This window comes from Lactuca virosa, chromosome 2 (genome assembly GCF_052849685.1).
Source record: "Lactuca virosa cultivar CGN04683 chromosome 2, Lactuca_virosa_CGN04683_v6, whole genome shotgun sequence".
Classification (NCBI taxonomy): Eukaryota; Viridiplantae; Streptophyta; class Magnoliopsida; order Asterales; family Asteraceae; genus Lactuca; species Lactuca virosa.
Genome location: NC_136427.1, coordinates 266,366,716 through 266,387,101, shown reverse-complemented (window position 1 = coordinate 266,387,101; position 20,386 = coordinate 266,366,716). Strand labels below are relative to the sequence as shown.

The 20,386-nt window shown below is 35.4% G+C and overlaps 2 protein-coding genes across 2 annotated transcripts; both read left to right on the top strand.

Annotated features, from left to right (window-relative positions):
* On the top strand, positions 1-727 carry LOC145158479 (uncharacterized). Its single transcript, XM_079077372.1, has 3 exons — positions 1-141; positions 231-300; positions 390-727. The coding sequence occupies exons 1-3, from the start codon at positions 1-3 to the stop codon at positions 725-727; spliced, it is 549 nt and encodes a 182-aa protein (XP_078933498.1).
* Positions 728-11,566: 10,839 nt separating this feature from the next.
* LOC145158478 (uncharacterized) lies at positions 11,567-12,345 on the top strand. Its single transcript, XM_079077371.1, has 2 exons — positions 11,567-11,816; positions 11,885-12,345. Exons 1-2 carry the CDS (start codon positions 11,567-11,569, stop codon positions 12,343-12,345), a joined length of 711 nt encoding a protein of 236 aa, XP_078933497.1.
* The last annotated feature ends 8,041 nt before the right edge of the window (positions 12,346-20,386 follow it).

The window sequence follows — 20,386 nt, the reverse complement described above, 5'->3', positions numbered from 1 at the left end:
ATGAACGGTCACATTTACGTTGATGCATTTTCATTGCTACTAAACTTCAATCTGTGGTATATTTTGACACCCGTTCGTGTGGATTTCATTTGGAAAGACTCAAGAGCAAACAAACTTTTCATTGTTCTCATTGATCAAAATGTATGTCTAAAAAACTATTTATATCTTATTTTCATTTTCATAATTTATCATAAGTATTCTGTTTATAAAAATATTACATTTTCTATTAGAGAGAGAAATTGGTAGCAGTTGTTCCACAACAAATGATGTGTCTTATTTATGGAGGGAATCTATTGGGTGGTGTGTTCTCTTTAAACCATTTCCAAATGGGTTATGTAATGACACCAGATTGATATGTCGAGCTTTCCAACAAAATGTCATTGATGCAGAGATAGCTGTTGGTCAACATGATGGAAAAAGAGTGTTTTTACCAAGAATTCATCTATGTCCTTCTGACGATGAGATGTTCCCATTCAAACTAAAGAGAAAGTTGTTTCCAATTCAGCTTAGTTTCTCTATGACAATCAGTAAAGCTCAAGGACAAACAATTCCAAATGTAGGTGTTTATCTACTAGAATCGGTATTCTCACATGGCCAACTTTATGTGGCGTTGTCCAGAGGAATATCACGTGTCAATACCAAGGTATTAGTAAAGCCGGAAAAAACGTTTGATAATGATGGAATCTACACATCAAACGTTGTGTACAAAAAAGTTTTATGTGATTAACAAGATACAGTCAACAACTTATTATTTTACAATTTCTTCAAATATGGATCTTAGATGCTCATTTGATGTTTAATGCATGGCTAGCAGATGAAGCAACATGATTGCAGGTTGGTGTAGTTTATATATTGGACATTTATAGTACAAAACTACATGATTGCAGATTGTTGTTATTTATATATTGTAAAATCAAGTATGAACTATTAGATGAAATTCCAAATGTAGACTCAACTTCTGTCGTATTGTATGATTATGCACCTAGCAAGAAACTATCATTTGAAATGAACTATTCGACACAAAATAGTCTACCAAAATGGCCGCAATGAATAGCTCACGTCTAAAAAAAACTAATCATCACATTAAAACTATCTTACGAAAGAAACTTTTTGCCGTCCGGCGCTTGGCGCGGGTAAACGACTAGTTTTAATTAAAAACAATGAGTATATCTACGTTCGATTTAACCGGTGGAAGTCATATAATATCAACCTCCAGTTGAAAAGAAGAAACATGGGAGCCAAATCGGCCCACGTTCATGAATTCATCACCATACAAACACATGCTAAAAAGAAAAGAGAAGAATACAAAAAAAAAAAAAAAGCATGAGGGTGAAAAGTGCAAAATACAAATAACCACGACAAAATCAGGTGGGGTGGAGGGCAAGGCTGAGTGGTGGGGACTCCGTAAATACGCTTTCAAGTTTCACCTTTTACTTTACAAGAATATTTTCACTATTGGTCCACACAAATACTGTGACTGTGCCAGCATTGGTCCATATTTGGATTTTTTTCTTTCTTCCTACTCTTTCAATAGATGCCACCACAATTCTTTTACCATATTGTCCGACCTCTATTCGTGGATTTAGCTATAAATTGTTAATAATTTTAATGTCATTAAATCATTTAACACGATCAGAATTAATTCAAGAGATGGTAAGGTAAATTTCTGATATATTACGAGTTTAGAAGGTATAAAATGCATACTAACATAAGTTGATTTGATCTCAAAAACACAATTTTTTAGAGGAATCAAACCTGGTGAGATCTAGGGGCGGGTCCAAGGGTGGAGCCATGACACCTTTGTGGGGTGCATTGTAGTCCTCCGACCCGTAACAATATCCACATTATAAGAGATATATTTGTTTTTTAGTTTTTCTAATACAACCAAATGATACACTTGTTACGAATAGAAGCAAAATTTCTTGTTAAAATTAAATTTCTCATCTCTCTCTCTCTCTCTCTCTCTCTATATATATATATATATATATATATATATATATATATATTGAAGACTTATATTTTTTCCATTGTTTTTTCTCTGCAAATTGTTGTCCCGAAAACATTATACAAAGCAAGGATTATGTACATAGGCGGATCTAGTATACATCCCAGGGTACCCGAGATGCCCCTCAAAAAATTTTCAGTAGTGTAATTTTTTTCATAATTTTTTTCCCTTATTGTATATTACGTAAATTTTTCTGTCGGGAATACTCCTTTACTTGTCAGGATACCCCTTTACTTTGTACTTGGCTCCGCCACTGATTGTGTATTTTGTTTCCCAAAATTTGCTTGAAACCGGGATAGTAATTTTGCATTATTCAAAACATAAAGAGTTGAATCAGAGATTTTGGAAAGTATCTATACACGACCCCATAAATATCTAAGTTGTTATTAATATTGATTATCCCTGTTTTCTGACATAAGCTAATTCTATAGTCTTTCGTTAGAACCAAGCTTGTAAAAGTCGATATGTGGTACTAAGTAAATTGACTAGCCACTAGAGATTAGTCGGTCGACTAGTCGGAGACCTTAAATTGTAAATCAACTGATTTTTTCAAAATACGACTAATGTATAATAAAATATGTAATATGCCTAATATAATAACAAAATAAGTTAATATGACTAATAGATTACTATACTCTCTCAAATAATTTTTATTGGGATAGAACTCCTTGAAGATGTTAAAAATTCATTGGCTTCGAGAACTTCACTAATTGTCTAGACATGGTCTTTATGGATTAATCTATAGGCGTCACCTAGTCGGTCACATATCGCCTAGGATTAATTGGGGACTACTTGATATTTTTACAACATTGTTTAAAACTAAATAAAAATCTAAACATATTTAAAACCATAATGTAAGAGAAAATGTCAAAGTCACATATGCTAATTGAGTATAACTTTGTAGAGTATTGAGTAGAGATATAAACGAATCGAATATTCAACAAACCAATCCTGAAGTGTTCAACAGAAAGTTTGTTATTTAATAGATGAACAATAATTTTATTGTTCTGTTAAATGAACGAACATAAACAATGGTCTCATTTAATTTTGTTGTTCTATTAAATGAACGAACATAAACAATGTTCTCGTTCGTTCGTTCGTGTATGTTATTTATATTCGGTTATATATTATATTACATTAATGTTTTACAACCGATGGAAGTGAAAGTAGAACTTTTGTGAGGAGTTTAAGCTTACAACTTCTAGATTTGCAAAAATATAAAAAATGGCACTACTAAATAGTAAATACAATCAAAATATAAGAAGTATTGACGATCAACATTTGTTTCTTTACGTACATATATGTTCATTTATGTTTTTTATATTTCGTCCGTTTATAATCATTTAACCTGCTAATAAAAATAAAAGAAGGAACAGAAACAAGTTAACTTGCTACCAAGTAATTATTCAAAAGTTCAAAGACAAGGGGCGTGTTCGGCACGGAGCGTTTGAGAGCTTGTAGCTTCTAGCTTCTAGCGTTTGACAAAACGCTCCATTTTGAACAGAAAGCCCCGTTCGGCACTACAAGCTTCTAACGTTTAGTTTAAACAAAACGCTCCAAATCCAAATGCTACTTCATGTAGCGTTTAACAAAACGCTACAAGCTACCCACTACAAGCTACCCGCTACCAGCTAATTTTGCCGAACACGCCCAAGGTGGATAACGTAATTCTAGAACTGTGACAGTAATGTATTTCTTCTATTTTATAAGGACCAATTATGTGAATTTTCCAACTATAAGAATGGTCGTGCGTTCAACAAAAGAAGGCAAGTCTGACAAGACACCGGGGGTTGAGGGTGGTGGGGACCAAAGAGACATTGCAAGAGTTATTCCCACGTGGGACTCCATCTGCTGTCACGTGATAAATATCTAGCTTGCTGAGTAGTACAGAGTACAGTCACGTGGTTACTTTTTCGTGGCTCGTGACTGTGCTGAATAAAATTATATTCCGGATTTCCGGTATTCCCATTCCTATGTTACAACTTAACAATAATTTTGCTCAAAATACAATATTAATATTTATTTAATGAAATGATTTATTATTCGAATTTAAGTCAATATAGTTGAAACAGAAGGCATTGCGGCATTTGCATTCATTCTTATCTGAAAATAGTTTTTATTATAAAATTAGATTTTTAAAAGTCTACATTGTCTGTTCAAAAGTTAATATAGGGTCGAGAATCATGACCGGGTTTTGTCCTTGGAACCTAAGCAGTTATCGCGGTCAAAACTATAATAACGATCACCGGCCGCTATTTGAAATCGCGGTTCTCGCGGCGATATAGCGTTTTTTATATTATTTAGAATTGTAATAAATGGTTTTTTTTTACATTAATATGAACTGTTTATTAATAAACATATTATAGTTCAATACATATCGATTGAAGTCAAACGGGTAACAAGCTGTGCCGCTAGCCCTTTCTGGATAGCAAAACCAATTTTTTTGAAAACTACATTCGTGGATCTAGGAGATATGACATTAGAATGCATGACCCGTTGGACTCTATTGACGAGCTCCACCGCCTCTGGTGCGAGAAAACCAAATGTATCGAATGCAAAAGGAACAAACACATGTTGATTTGCTATACATGCATTCTCGTGCTTTACCACTTTGCACGCAGCGGCTTTCAAAGCGGCATGCCCAGCTGTGAAACCCCCGCTCCCCAAACCAACGAGAGGAGAGACCCGCATGCTTCCCTCCTATCCATCCAAAGACCAAAATGTCAGTCGGTCTAAGTGTGGACCTTCCATCCTGCGGGTCCGTCAAAAAGTTCACTGACGTTTCTTTCTTCACAGAAATACCAGCACGCCGACAAGCATCAAAGAGAACATCCCGAACCACATCATGTCTATACTTGAAACCAGGGAGCTCTCTACAATGAATCGCGTGTTCTCCAAAGGTATCCAAACATGCCTTGCGACAAACTGGACATATCTCGTCAATTGGGAATATGGGAATCATGAGGCGGTAACGAAGGATAGTTCGGTACTCCACAGGAGACATATGTTGGCCAAGACCATCAATAGGGATAGTTAGCAGAAAATCCTGAGCATGAGGCGCCCGCAGACACTCAAAGACTGCTTTCTGTCTGACAGTCATGTCAAAGTCGACTTCCATATCTTGGACGATTTTGCTAAAAAGGGCACACGCCAAAGCTTTTTGAGATTTAGGGGGGGTGTCCTTATTAGTGAAACCGCTACAGTCAAATCCCGGAATCGTATTGCGAAGACGAGTCATAGCACATAGGTAATCCGAGTCCATACCACATACGCCACTGTCACGTAAGATGTGGTCTTGTAAATCATAATTCACAGATTATATATATGAGAGTATTAATCAATAAATCATACTTCAAAGTTCAACCCAATCCAATTAATTAGTTAATCAGTAAATCATAATTCACATATTATATTTAGTTAATCATACTTCACATATCATAATCAGCTAATCATACTTCACAGACCGGTTACCAATGTCACAGTTAATCATACTTTAACACAATCAACAAGAAAACATATGTAATACTGACTATTTTATCATACTTTAACACAATTACAGTTAGCAAATAAAATGATTAAGTAATTTGATAGCTAATCATAATGTAGTACTTCAAGTTTTTAACACAATTAGCAACACATACATAGTTTCAATGAAAGTCATGACAGTCACAAAATTACAATTTTATTCAATGGAATGACACAAAAGTTTTGGTTTGGGCTAAGAAAAAACAAATTTATTCAATGGAGTGACACAAAAAAATGTTTTTTTTATGTAAAATAGCCCAAAAATGGAATTTATTCAAATAGCGGTTATAGCGCCGCTATAGCGGTGACCATAATCGCGGTAAATAGCGGCAAATCGCGGCGCTAATAGCGTCACCGCTATTCTAAACAACTATTTTGAAATACCGTTTCTTTACCTCCGCTAACCGCTATAGCGCCGCTATTGACTACATAGCTTGGAACTACAAGTCTACAACCATCGGTGAAAACAATTTTAGAAAGGAAACCTATGTAATTAAGGCCAGTTTATATTCTGAAATGAATCGTAAACAGAAAAATCCTACAAACTATAAGTTGCACATATATTTTTTTTATTTTTAGAATGACAGATCTATTCTACTATTAAATTACTCATAAATCCACCAACCAAACATAAATATTCATGAAACATTTACTAAATAATGTATTAGTTGTTGGAAAAATTGGTTTAAACAATATTTTAAAAAAATCATTTTTTTCTATTTTTACACGAATTTCGAACCATAAACATTGTTAGAATAGATAAAGGGTTATATAATTGTATTCTCCTCCGTGATAAATTCATATTTTTATACATCCTACGTCCAAAACGAACTAAAATAAATGAGAAATTAATCATTAAAACGAGATAGTATGGATGAAGTGGGTAAAGTAGTTTATTGGGCTGTAATTAGGAGTGTGTACGTGTCGGTTTTGGGGTAAAGCCAAACCTAAACCGATAATTTCAATTTGTGGGTTTTGAAACCCATTGAGTTCGGTTTTTAAACGGGTTCGGTTCTTTGGGTTCATGGGTTGGTTTTCGGGTTCAACCCAGGGGTTAATGGGTTTTGGGTTTTAACCAATTTTCAAACAAATCTTTATAAAAATAAAAATAAACCAAATTATAACATATGATAAGCACTAAGCAGGTAAACATATACTTTATTAAGGGAAATTGAGTAATCTAACCACTTTTTAATATTAATTTGAACAAAATAACAAAAGTTTTTTTTTAGCAATAATAATCACTTTGTAACACCCAGAATCCGAAAGACCAAGAAAGGAAAGAAAAGCCCTTAGTCAAAGGAGTCAACTCGTCGAGTCCAAGGAGGAACTCGACGAGTCGAAGCGTGACCCGTGTCGCGGATTAAGTGACCGACTCGGCGAGTCAGGGAGACTGACTCGACGAGTCTGGTCTGGGTTGAGAAACCCTAATTTCGGGACTTGGCACCCTATTTAAGCATCTCATTCTCATTTCTAGCGTTTTATTTATAGCCTCCATTGTCCAGAGACGAAACCCTAGCCACCCAACTTCATTCTTGAGCTTGTGTGAGAAGATTAAGGCTCTTGGTGTGCATCTTGAATATTGTAGAAGAAAGGGAGCAAGGAAAGGAGTATAGATCCAGAGTTTGGGTGACATTCTAGATCATTTGAAGGTATAAAGCTTATACCTTGGCTGTTAATCATCTAGATCCCTTTTCTAGCTTATCTTTTGTTACATTTGGACCATTCCCAAGTGGAATCCGGGTGATAAGCCTTGGAGGATGGATTGGACATTAGATCTGGACACTTTTGAGCTCTAGAAGCTCAGAGTTGTTGGCTTTATCTAGCTAAGGCTCCATGTCTTGACCTTGAACTTCTTATTAGCTTGGATTTGGTGTTCTAGCCTCATAACCCCTTGCATGCACGTAAAGTTAGCAACTTTACGTGCAATGTTAGCATAAGGAGTCCAGATCTATGAGTTAGGAGTGTTGGAATAGATTAAAATCGACAGAATAGAGTTGTCTCAAGGAGGACTCGGCGAGTCAACTCATGGACTCGACGAGTCGGGTCACAAAACCCAAACCCTTCTGTTTATGAGTCGGATCAGTGAGTGGGGTTAGAGAAGGACTCAGCCAGTCTGTGTCCGTGATGGACATGAAGATCATTGTACTCGACGAGTTCAAGGAGGAACTCGGCGAGTCCAAGACAATCTCCTTAGCCGATGAAGATGGACTCGGCGAGTTGTAGAACAACTCGGTCAGTCGGTTGAAGATAGTCCTGAAGTGTTAGATGAAGGAGAACTCGTCGAGTTCTCACTAGACTCGACGAGTGGAGTCGGGGTTGTTTGGGATTTGAGGAGCATGGAATCGGCGAGTTGGTAGAACAACTCGGCGAGTCGAGTAAACTGGAAGGTTGACTTTGACCAGGACCTTGACCAGAGTTGACTTAGTTGACCTCTGGAGGACAGTTTAGGCTAAGTTCTATTATTTGGTGTTGGTAGCTCGGTGAGCTAGGAGAGCAGCGCTTCAGATAATAGTCGATTAGCGGCCAGAGGATTATCAGCAGAGTTCAGCAGTACAGGTGAGTTTCCTTCCAGTAGGAACGGGTCTACGACCACAATGCCGACCCGTTTAGTTAGCAGTAGTTCCGGACTTCGGTCCGATGCAGTAGTTCAGTGTGCTTGATGTCTTTGTGATTCAAGCATGTTTATGTGTTAGTTAGTCCGGACCTCGGTCCGATGCATTATGCAGTATATGTGTTTATGCTAGTAGCTATGATTATGTTATGCTATGTTCAGTTAGTCCGGACTTCGGTCCGATGCAGGGGGCAAGGCCCCAGTTAGTCCGGACTTCGGTCCGATGCAGGGGGCAAGGCCCCAGTTAGTCCGGACTTCGGTCCGATGCAGGGGGCAAGGCCCCAGTTAGTCCGGATTTCGGTCCGATGCAGTGGGCAAGGCCCAATATGTGCTTTATATGTTATTGTATGGTATGTGGTAGTTTGGGGGAACTCACTAAGCTTCGTGCCTATAATTTTCAGTTTTGGTTTCAGGTACTCAGTTTTTAAAAGAGGAGCTCGGGAGGATTGCAGTGCACACACCATTTGTTCAGCCTGAGATGTTTACACTCTGATATATTTGACAGTTGTTATGATATTTTGAGATACATTGTTTATGATTCTTATATGACGTTTGATGAATATGGTTTTATTACTAATTTAAAACGAAATTTTCAGACTGTATTTTTGGGATGTTACACACTTTGTCCGGAATAAGCATTTTGGACCAAGAAAAAATATTTTTTTTACTGATTTCGGAACGACATTCCGGATTACGGACTAAAACTTCGAATTTCGAAAAAAAAGACTCCGGAATTTCAAGAACAAATCTGAAATCCGAAGAACAATTTCGAAATTTTGAGAAAAAAAATCGTTTTTTACTTAAATTTAACAAAATGTTAAACATATATAGTAAATGTGAACTATAATATACTATTAGTACATAAAACCAGACATTTTATAGAAAAATATTGATATTAAACACTTAAAATGGACATTTCGGACATAAATGATGATATTTTTTCCAAACAGAAAATATTTTTTTTGGAATTTGAGAATCAAACTCGGAATGGAGCATTCTTTGTAAAAAATGAAAAATAGTCTGGAATGTGAAGAGTAGTCTGGAATGAGACGTTTAGCAGAAAGTGATCATTTTTCAAAAACTAAAAAATGGTTATTTTCTTTAAAAAAAACTCATTTATGAAGGTTATTTCCCCTAATTTCCCATTTATTAAACTCATCTTTTACGTTCAGTAGATTATGACATATAATTTAAATAACATAAGTTAATATATATACTGGTTGGAAAGTTTTCGTATATTATTATCTTATACTATATTATAAAACATATGAGTCATATCTTGAATTTTAAAAGATATGAGTTACAAAACTTTTTGTACAAATCAATTATGCATAAATAATTCATTAATATTTGTCAGTTGAATACTTGAATTAAGGAAAGTAATTAAGATAATAACTAATAAATATAAAGTATAAACAAAAATATTTTATTTAAAAGTGGTAATTTTTTATTAGATAATAACTAATAATAAAGTTTAATAATTATTTCATCGTAAGAAACTATTCACCAAAAAAAATATTTATCGATGCCGCTTTGCGCGAACACACATCTAGGAGATAATAAAAGACAATTGGTCTATGAATAGTATATTTTTAGGTTTTAGAATTTGGCCATAATAGTTTTATTTGTTGTCAGATTTGGTCCCTGCAAAGAAAATAAAATACAAAAGATGTCCATGTAATTTATAGAAAATAACATTGTGTATTTTTTTTACGTTTGAGTTTTAGACTTTGGCCACAATATTTTTGTATGTTGGTAGGTTTGACACCTGTGTAGAAAATAGATTACAAAAACTCTCCCTGTAATTTACAGAAAAGCTTCTTGTGCATTTTTTTTATAGAAACGGGCAATGTGTTTAAATACTATACTCTTTGGTCCATATGTTTAAAAATAGAAAAATGGTCCCTACCTAATAGAAAATTTATTGATTACGCCCCCCCCCCCTCCCCTCGCAAAATAGACATAAATAGACTCTCAGTCTGTATCCCCTATGAAACAACGAAAAAGGGCAATTTCTAGTTATAAAATATGATTTATATGAGTTTAAATTCTATACTCATAATAATGATTTTGATTAAAAAATTTGCACCAAAACAAAAACTTAATATTTAAGAAAAGTTCAGAATTTTATTCGCACAATCAAAATGGTTTAACCTCTGAAGAGAATGTAACATTTTTGCCATATTGAAACAATGTCAAAGTTTTAGCTATTAAGGGGGTGTTTGGCAAAGAATTTTATTAACTTGTTAGCGGTTCCACACTGCTATAAGCTAAAATATATTTGTATAAAAACAACTTATAGCGGAGGGAAAATGCTAATGATCCATTTTTTATGATTTACCTCACTTTAGCTTATTAGCTTAAAGCTAATAAGTAATAAGTTTTTTTATTTTTTTATTTTTACCAAACACCCCCTAAGGAGTCGTTTGATAGTTGATGACTGGGTTAGAGCTGACTGGGTTAGAAATGCTGACTGAGTCCATATCTGACTGAGTTTATGCTGTTTGATTATTTATCTGAATGGTTGTGCTGAATGAAAAAAATGACCATATTACCCTTGTGTTGTTTCTTGTGCTGGATAAAAAAAATTATTAGCTATAAGACATAATGAACGTTGTTTCTTAAAGCTATAGGACATAATGAATTGTTTTCTTAAAGCTATTTGGATTAGTTGGTTGACATTAGTATGTTATGGTTCATTGTTTGACATTAGTATGTTATAGTTCATTGTTTGACATTAGTATGTTATGGTTCATTGTTTGACATTAGTATGCTATGGTTTAGTTATGTTATGGATTGTTTTCTTAGGTGCAGTTATGTTATATGAATTTATATGTTATGGAATGTTATGCTTTTAGTATTTACATGTTACAGTTTGTTATGTTATGGATTGTTATGTTATTGAGTGTTATGTTATTGATTTAAATGTAATTTGTATTTGATATCTAATAGGACACATGGATAAAGAAGGTGAATTTTTATATTTCCTTATATTCTCGTGGTATTGGTTGATGTTGGTCCGACAAAGGCAAAGAATAGTTAAAAGAATAAGAGCTAGCGAACAAGTAGCAAAGGGGTATGTGTATACGCAAGATTTGATACACGGATGTCCTATACAATGTTACGATATGATACGTCTTTCACAAGATGCATTTGTACTATTATGCAATCACTTTACACAAAGAAATTGGTTGCAATGTAGTAGGACGATAAGCGTTGAAGAGAAGATGGCTATGTTTTTACATGTTATAGGACATAATGAACGTTTTCGAGCCGTTAAAGAAAGATTTCATCACTCCACACAAACAATTCACCAATGTTTTCATGAGGTCTTACGTGCAATGATGTGTTTTGCACGAGAAATTATAGTACCAACCTCGTCTAATCCAACAAGAAATACCTCAGAACGACATAGACGACTAATGTACATATTTCCCGGAGCAATAGGTGCACTAGATGGAACACTTGTACATGCAGTTGTGCCTGTTGATCAACAAACTCGTTATAGGGGAAGAGGAAAAGGTGAATGTTATCAAAATGTAATTGGAATTTGTAATTTTGATATGATATTCACCTTTGTATGGGCTGGATGGGAGGGCATAACACATGATTCTAAAGTTTTGAAAGAAGTTGCATTTAACCCGACTTCCGGATTTCCATTCCCTCCACCAGGTTTGTAACTTTACTATACGTTTTATTATCTATATTATTTATATGATAAATTTGTCAATCATCTACAGATAAATATTACCTTTGTGATGCTGCATACACCACCACCCGTGGATTTATGGCTCCATACCGCAATACTAGGTATTGGTTAGCTGATTTTCGAAGAAACAGAGCTTTAACAAAGAAAGAAAGGTTCAATCATGCTCATGCACAACTTAGAAATATCATTGAACGTGCTTATGGTGTATTGAAGGCGAGATTTCCAATTTTAAAACAAATGGCTCCTTATCATTTTCCAGTACAAAGAGACATAGTCATTGCTTGTGTTGCGGTCCATAATTTTATAAGGAAATACGATATTGAAGATGAATTATTTACGAACTTTGAACAAAACACTATGGTTACTCCTAATGTGGGTGGTGGAGGAAGTGAGGGCCAAAACATAGAAGGCATAGAATGGGGTTCAGAAGCTGTTGACTATATGACTGCTTTGCGTGACCAGATTGCTAATCAGTTATTTTCAAATGGTTGACGTTAAATGATGTACTTTTTTTTATTATGTATGACAATTTTTATTTGGATTTTGTATTACACTTTGTATTTGGATTTTAATTGATGCATGTTTAATTTGGATTTTATATGATAATTTGTGTTTTTATAATTTTTTTTATCCAGCACAAGAAACAACACAAGGGTAATGTGGTCATTTTTTTTTTCATTCAGCACAACCATTCAGATAAATAATCAAACAACATAAACTCAGTCAGATATGGACTCAGTCAGCATTTCTAACCCAGTCAGCTTCTAACCCAGTCAGCTCTAACCCAGTCAGCAACTATCAAACGACCCCTTATAAACTTATATGAATTACAAAATTAAACATTTCTTTTTGTAACTAAATATGATAGATTTTAGTTATAAACTCGTATTAATTACCAAATTGAACATTTCTCGTCGTAACTAAAAACTTATGATAGATTTCATTATAAACTTGCATTAATTACCAAATTAATCACAAATTTTTGTAATTAATTCCCAATAGTTACATACTTATCCTCTATGTATGTTACAATTTTATTGTATAAAAAGATGCTTGTGGTCACAGATTAAAACACAAATAATGCAATGAAAACCTCATCTTCTGCTTATGTTTTATTTTTTGTTGTTTATATCAAAGTAAACTACATGCCTTGTTAGGTTCCAAGTGTTTTCTTTCCTTCATGCCAATCCAAAAAGTTCAAGTCTTATAAAAGTCACAAAATTCATCTCTACATGCATGTATAAAATCCTCTATACTTTACACCAGAGTATGGAACACATGTCACAAAAATAATAGAATATAGGACAAAAACATATCATGAGATACATAGGTTTTAATAATAGAACCTTAAATGGAATCTGAAAATCATAAGTGAACATGATATTGTTAATTGTTGTAGTAGCTCGGTTAGCTTCATTAACATACATGCATGTGGTTTTATGGTGGATCGAAGAGGGAAATTGATGAACTCTAACTTTATAACTCATGCATGTGTGGATTAAAACCATGGCCTGATGAGTTGAGTGATTTTAAGTGGTCACAAGTTGTTATAAGGACTGAATGAATGCGTTTTTAAGAATTCAGATGGTTAGATGAAATCAGAACTTAATATGTGAAGAAGTTGTGTGTGTGTGACATCCACGACGTGACTGTTCTATGTGCACGACACGAACTGGCCTTCAACAGATTTCGGTTTTCTAATTTGAGTGTGTATATATATATATATATATATATATATTAAACTGGGTAATGGGGGTTTTAATACATGTATTTATATATGTATTGTAGTGGGTGAAGTATATAATCTAAACAAAGAAGTCAAGAGCTTGGGTATCATCCTCATAGACCTTAACAAGGTGAGTAACTACATATGTATGGAATATTATGATAATTGTAGTATATATTCTTACTTGTTTATATTATATGTATTAGTTTGTGATAACTTGGATAGATGTATGATTAATAGAAGTTATGGTGTAGATGGATGCTAAATTAATAAATCTGAATGAGATTATAAGACTTTACTCTTAAAGAGGTCGAATAACTTGTGAGGTTAGATGTTATATTGGCGAGTCGTAAGGATGTTGTAAGACTTTGTTCTTAAGGATGTTAAAAGACTTGTGGATGTATGCAAGTAATGTGAATGAAACTTGTGGATGTACGCAAGTGAAATGATGAGCATTGTGGATTTTGCAAGCAAAAGTTGATGTGACTTGAAGGTGTTGCAAGTCAATATACAATTCGACGTGTGTTCATGCATACTGGCTTGTACGCCCAGCGTACTCCTCCTGTTCAGCCACCTTTCACATTCAGCGCTTAATCCCTTAAGACATTGCTCCAAAACATAGATTTGACTTCCTTGAGCTGAATTATCACGTAAAGTTGCTAACTTTATGGTCATGCATGGCTTAATGAAGCTCTTAAAGCTCAAGAGGACTTAACAAGTGACTTAATGCAATCATGTGACCAAAAATCCCATAAAGCTTGCACCTTTATGCCATAGGAGTCCACCACAAGCCCAGGTCTAAAAGAACAAGCCCTTAAAACATCTTAACTCTTCAATCAACCCAAAATAGGGCCAAAAGCATAATAAAACCAACTATGAGGAGATCTAAACATCTACAAGCCAAGGTATGAACTTGATACCTCAAAGAGATTGCAACAAGTGAGATGATTCTGGATCTATCACCTTCCTTCCAAGCAAAGCACCTTCAATCTTCAAAGCTTCCTTCATAATGAGTAAAACAACCACTAAAATCCTCCCAAGGGTTCAAGAACACCACCAAGGAAACTTTAGGGACGATTTAGGATTTTAGGAGGTTTTGGGGTTGGTAAAGAGGCCAACCCTAAAGACTTAAGGTGCTTAAATAGGGTACAACACCCTTAAATTAGGGTTTCTTGAATCCCTCGTACGCCCAGCGTACGAGGCCGAAGCTTCGCGACCAAACTGTTGACTACTCTCAGTGTACGCCAAGGTACACCTCGCGTAGGGGTCCTCACACGAGTACGCCATGCGTACTCCCCATGTACGCCCCGCGTACTAGGGTTTTTCCCTAAAACCCTAAATTCTTCCGAGGTCCATAACTTCTTCATTTTAGACCCGATTCCGACGATCCTTATATCCATGAAAAGGTAACGAGAAACTCTACGCTTTAATCATCTCATGGTCTCCTTAAAACTTCCCGAATAAAAAAAATCCAATTTCCATCAAATTCCGAGCTGACACTTTACCAAAATGCCCCTTAGCTCCAAACACAAACCGAACACCCAGATCATCTAAATTACGTCACCCACACCCAAATGGGAACGATTCGGGACAGGGTGTTATAGGGGGGAGGATTGAATGTTATTTCTAATGAACATAAGTTATGGAATTGCCCCTTATGGTTTTGTCCCTTATTAACTCACTTGCTTATAGTTTTGTCCCTTATTAAGTCACTAGTTTCTTTAACACAATCTAGGGATTTCTTGAAACCACTAAGGAAATACTACCAGCTGTGGAGCAAAGACAATGTGCAAGACACATATATGCTAATTTCAGGAAGACCTTCCGTATGGCTGAATTCAAGAATATGTTTTAGGTAGCAACATTTTCTACTATGGAGACTGACTTTTAGATAACATTCACATTTTATTAACCAAAACAGTAAAAGATACATGATAACATTGCCATGTGATTAACTAAAAGAGTAAAAGATACATAATAACATTCCCATTTCATTGACCAAAACATTACATGATTACATTCACAATGGAACATACACCTAAACCAAAAGACTACAAAACACTACATTATATGGTCAACTTTTGAACATCCTACCAACAAGTAGACACACAAGACAAACCATCATCCACTTCCACATTTCAACTTTAGTAGCAAGCACAATAGGAACATGTGTTGCAGCTTAAGCAACAAGTTCAGGAGCATTCATAGACACATTTAAAGGTTAAGGGACATTAGGACCATTAACAAAAAGTGGAGCTTGAGCAACAAGTTCAAGAGCATTCATAGGCACATTCAAAGGTTAAGGGACATTACCACCATTAAGAACAAGTCCTAACTTGTAACGTCCCAAAAATACTGAGTAAAATTTTCATTTTATATAAATCAAAACCGATCATTCGTTTGTTCCAAAAGATAATTAGAGTAAAATAAAAAAACAGCCAATGCAGAATGAATCTCTAGGGGATGTAATGCGATCAAGTCAGACCCTTCCCTTTGGAACCAGAAGTACCTGAAAATATTTTAAGCATAAATCGTAAGCACAAAACTTAGTGAGTTTCTACAAAATACCCCACACAACAATACATAGACAATACATGCACATCAGACCTACATTATAAGGTTGGACCGCCTCCCGAGCCTACAACATAAAGATTTACCGCTCCTGAGCTTGCAACATATAGTTGGACCGTTCCCGATATGTTGGCCCACAACACAAAGTAGTACCGCCTCAACCCAACCACACTATCTTGAACCTATAGCGCAAAGATGGACCGCACCCGAGCCTAGAACATATAGTTGGACCGCTCCCGGGTATGTTGGCCCACAATACAAAGGCAGTACCGCCTTAACCCAACCATACTATGCTGACATATGTACCAAGACAATAACAAGCAAGCGTATGTAAATAGTAGATCTACCAGTCTAAGAGATCACTATAACATTACAACATCCTACTTACAAGCACACATACTGCAGTACAAAGTATAGTGAGAAAACACACCTAACAGTCTAGCAGATAACAACACAACTCTCGTAAATCCAAAAACTGCTACTACAGGTCACCTAAGCAACAACCAGGGACCAATCCTTAAACTATAACTAAAAACCCTCAAATTGACCTAAAGTCAAACTTAGTCAAAAAGTCAACGGTCAAAGTCAACATCAACGCCATGTCGTGGTCATCCCCTGGCCACGTTGTGGTAACTGGTAGTTTCCTTCAAATCTTCATTACGAGTTTAATCCTTGTAGATCAAAGATCAAAACTTGAGATATAATCTTTCACAATGACTTAAAGGATAAAGTTTCCAACTTTATCCATTAGGACCTTACCACAAGACATGATCCTAAACCCTAAGTCCATAATAACATAAAACCTTCCCAAAACATGCATGGCTTTAAGAACAAGATCAAGATACAAACTTTCTCAGTCCAACATGATTATGAGGTGATAAAATAAGCTCAAGAGGTGTTGGAGTTCTCTCAACTCCAAAGAACAAGCTCACAAGGTCCAAAAAGGACATATATGATCAAATTACAAGATCTAGCAAACTAAAGGTCAATATGGAAGCTTTTTACTTACAATGGTCCAGAAATGAAGTTCCTTTGCTAAATCTACACTTGAGCTCTTCACCAAAACACTTTGTAAGAAACTTGGTCTTTAAGCTCCACACCAAAACATGGGAACTGAGCCTTCCAATGGCCAAGAACACTAAGAACACTCAAAAGGGCTAGGGTTTAAGAAATGGAGAGGTTGGAGGTTGAAAAGGATGCCCTAACTTGAGGTTATGGTGCTTAAATATGGAGGAAACCTAAAAATTCATGGGCTTGGGCTGCAACGTTCACCACGTCGTGACACCCTTCTGATGGGTTATGAGCACTACAACATTCCTATGGTGTACATGCAAACCCTAAAGCTTTGGATCTAGTTTGTCTAATGAACATGCAATAATCATCCAAAGCCATAAACCCTAGATCTAGCATGTGATAATCAATATAAACATAAGAATAGGGTTTAGATCTTACCTTTGATTGTTATGTAGCAATAACAATCTATTCCATCTAGTAATATGCTTCTAAAAGCTTAGAGTCACAAATGTCACTCCTCTAATGGCTCACAAACACCAAGAGCAAGATGATGAGGAAGGAGAAGAGGAGAAGCACTCAAAAACATCTAGAAACCCTAAGGAATAAGATAGCCACGTTTTTGGTGCCCTAGGGGTCCTTAAATAGTGAGGCTATTAGGGTTATCTAACAAGGAAACCCTAATTTGACTGCTTAGGCCCTAAGCAACCCATGGAATCCTCCTTTAGAGGCCTTGGACGATTTCTAATGGGTTTCCCCATAGAATTCGTCCACCCCTCTAATAAGAAGTCCTTTAGCCCAATATTCAACTATCACACAATTGATAGTTCTAGTCCCCTAAGTTTAATTAATCTCTTTTAGCCACAAAATTAATTCTTAATAAATTATTGACTAATATTAATTAAACAATATGATTTCTCCTTTAATATATTATTCTCATAATATATTAATAAATCATAATTAATCCTCTCTCTCCATAATTCATCCTATCAAGTTGCTTTGGTGAAGGCAACCCAAAAGGACCATACACCATCGGGTCAAGTACATACCAAAATAGTTATGGACTTAGACACTAATCCAACAGTCTCCCACTTGGATAAGTCTAATAACTATTCTGCGTACGACTTCAGATCCTGATCTGCAATCGTAGCTTTCAAAAGCCGCTGACAACTCTGATCTTATCAGAAACGCGTCCTTCAGATAAGGGATCATATATTCCTCCATTCTAGATATCGTATAGACATGAGATATGGATGGAAATCATTCTCTCAGTCTATGTGTTGTTTCCCGATTTCCGATTTACGACGACTGACTAATTGAACAAATCAAATCAGTCCTGGCCCGGCCGAGCACTTTCCTTTGTCATCACTAAATCATCGAGGGGCCCACATATATCGCTTTTATCCCACTTTGGGTAAAAGGAACGGATAAACTTCGATTCAATGATCGCTTGTACTCACTCACTGAATCACACATAACAATACGTTTTATAACACCAAGTTACTAGTGCGTTTACATATTATCAATGTGTAACCGACTCGCAAGATACAACTCACACATCTCGGTTTCAAGAATATAAGATATTATCGTCTCACCAATCACTCGTGATAAAATCCATGAAGCGATCCAAGTGAGCGTGGGTTTAATCCAATGCTCAAATCATATTCGTAAGCACTCATGAACGTTGTAGCAAGCCTTTGCTATGTCTAATACACTTTAGAAAATCTACAAACCAATTCATGACAATCTTCTTTCATACCTACTCCCAAAGTATGAGCGACTGTGGAACGTTCGAATAATCTTATTATTCAGGAAGTCAAAACATGCAAATTTGAAACACAAGAATAATACTAATCTTATATGGCCCTAAACTTTTGAGTATAAATAAAACAATTTTATTTAATCACCATATTGATTACTCATTATTTATTGTTTCGCGTAATCAACTTCTTACTTGAATTATAACGATAATTGTCCCATGCTCTTAGCATGCACACTATGTTTACTTATGGTCCTTTTTCTGTGAAATAGTATAATTGAATAACATTTTGAATCACACTCATTTTACAATTCCCAATCCTTACCACAAGTGTAAGAATACCAAATTCTTGCCACTTATAGAATATGTTAGATTCTAACACTTTATGCAACGATCCTTTCGTAATGTCATGGCACAAAAGTCACCAAGACTCGGCCAATGAAATTACAAAGTCTTCTATTGGAGATTGTTGCAAGACAATTCCATAAATGTGAAGTCTCGCATTCAAAGTACATTCCTTTGAACATCTTTCTTGCATAAAATTTTCTAATCTAGACATAGATCCTTAACGTCCAACTCCCAATAAGGAAACATTTCCATATTTGCCATATGATAACTCAATATTAATAGAATCGTATCTAATAATAATAATGTCAATATGGTCCTTCCATTACTATACTTCCAACTGTTCACACGCGACCAATCCTTGGCGAACCTTAGATTATCCTTGACAGTTGTTTAACTAATTCAGTCAAATCCGATTCTAGTCCTCTTTCCCTCTTATTGCCCTAGGCAGTTGGAAAATTTTAGAACGGTCGAATATTACAACGACATGATACTTTACCAGTCTTTGCCATAATATTTCTATTTGCCATGTTCTCACGATTCGAACTATGAAGAGGGATGCCATAATCATAATCGAGTGTGAGAACGCAACAATTATTTCCATATATAGAATTCTCTTACGTTGAATCCTTTCAACATAACATTCATATATCTTTTTGACTAAATTTGATTAAAATTTCTCGATCTAAACCTTTAGATTTGAAACGAAGTATAATATTCTCTCCCTTAATTATAGCAAAACAACTATTCAACCTATGCAACTTTGCAAAGTGAAACTTTTGTTTTCTATAATTAATATTGCTAACTTGCAATAATAATCATGATCCCACTAACATGATGATTATATCCATACCAGCATAACATTTATGCTCCCACTAGCTTTGACACGTATTCAGAAAACAGCTGAACTTCTAGAAAAACAATGCTTATTGAATTTCTTAAGTTCACATTTTCAATACGATGTGCTTCGATAAGCCTTTATCTAAGCATCTCAAACTTATACACCCTACTTTAGACAGCTCACATGTGTGTCTAAACAATTTCAGAACTTATAGCAATAAGTCTCGATTGTTCAAACTAATTGCCAAATCTCACAATTCGAACTATGAAAAGGGATGCCG

What these genes read in the sequence shown, in the direction of transcription:
- LOC145158479 (XM_079077372.1), top strand. Translation starts at nt 1, where the DNA reads ATGAACGGTCACATTTACGTTGATGCATTTTCATTGCTACTAAACTTC. An exon ending in TTGTTCTCATTGATCAAAAT is followed by an intron (nt 142 to 230) that starts GTATGTCTAAAA and finishes ATTTTCTATTAG; the next exon opens with AGAGAGAAATTGGTAGCAGT. An exon ending in TGGAGGGAATCTATTGGGTG is followed by an intron (nt 301 to 389) that starts GTGTGTTCTCTT and finishes TCATTGATGCAG; the next exon opens with AGATAGCTGTTGGTCAACAT.
- LOC145158478 (XM_079077371.1), top strand. Translation starts at nt 11,567, where the DNA reads ATGTACATATTTCCCGGAGCAATAGGTGCACTAGATGGAACACTTGTA. An exon ending in ATTTCCATTCCCTCCACCAG is followed by an intron (nt 11,817 to 11,884) that starts GTTTGTAACTTT and finishes AATCATCTACAG; the next exon opens with ATAAATATTACCTTTGTGAT.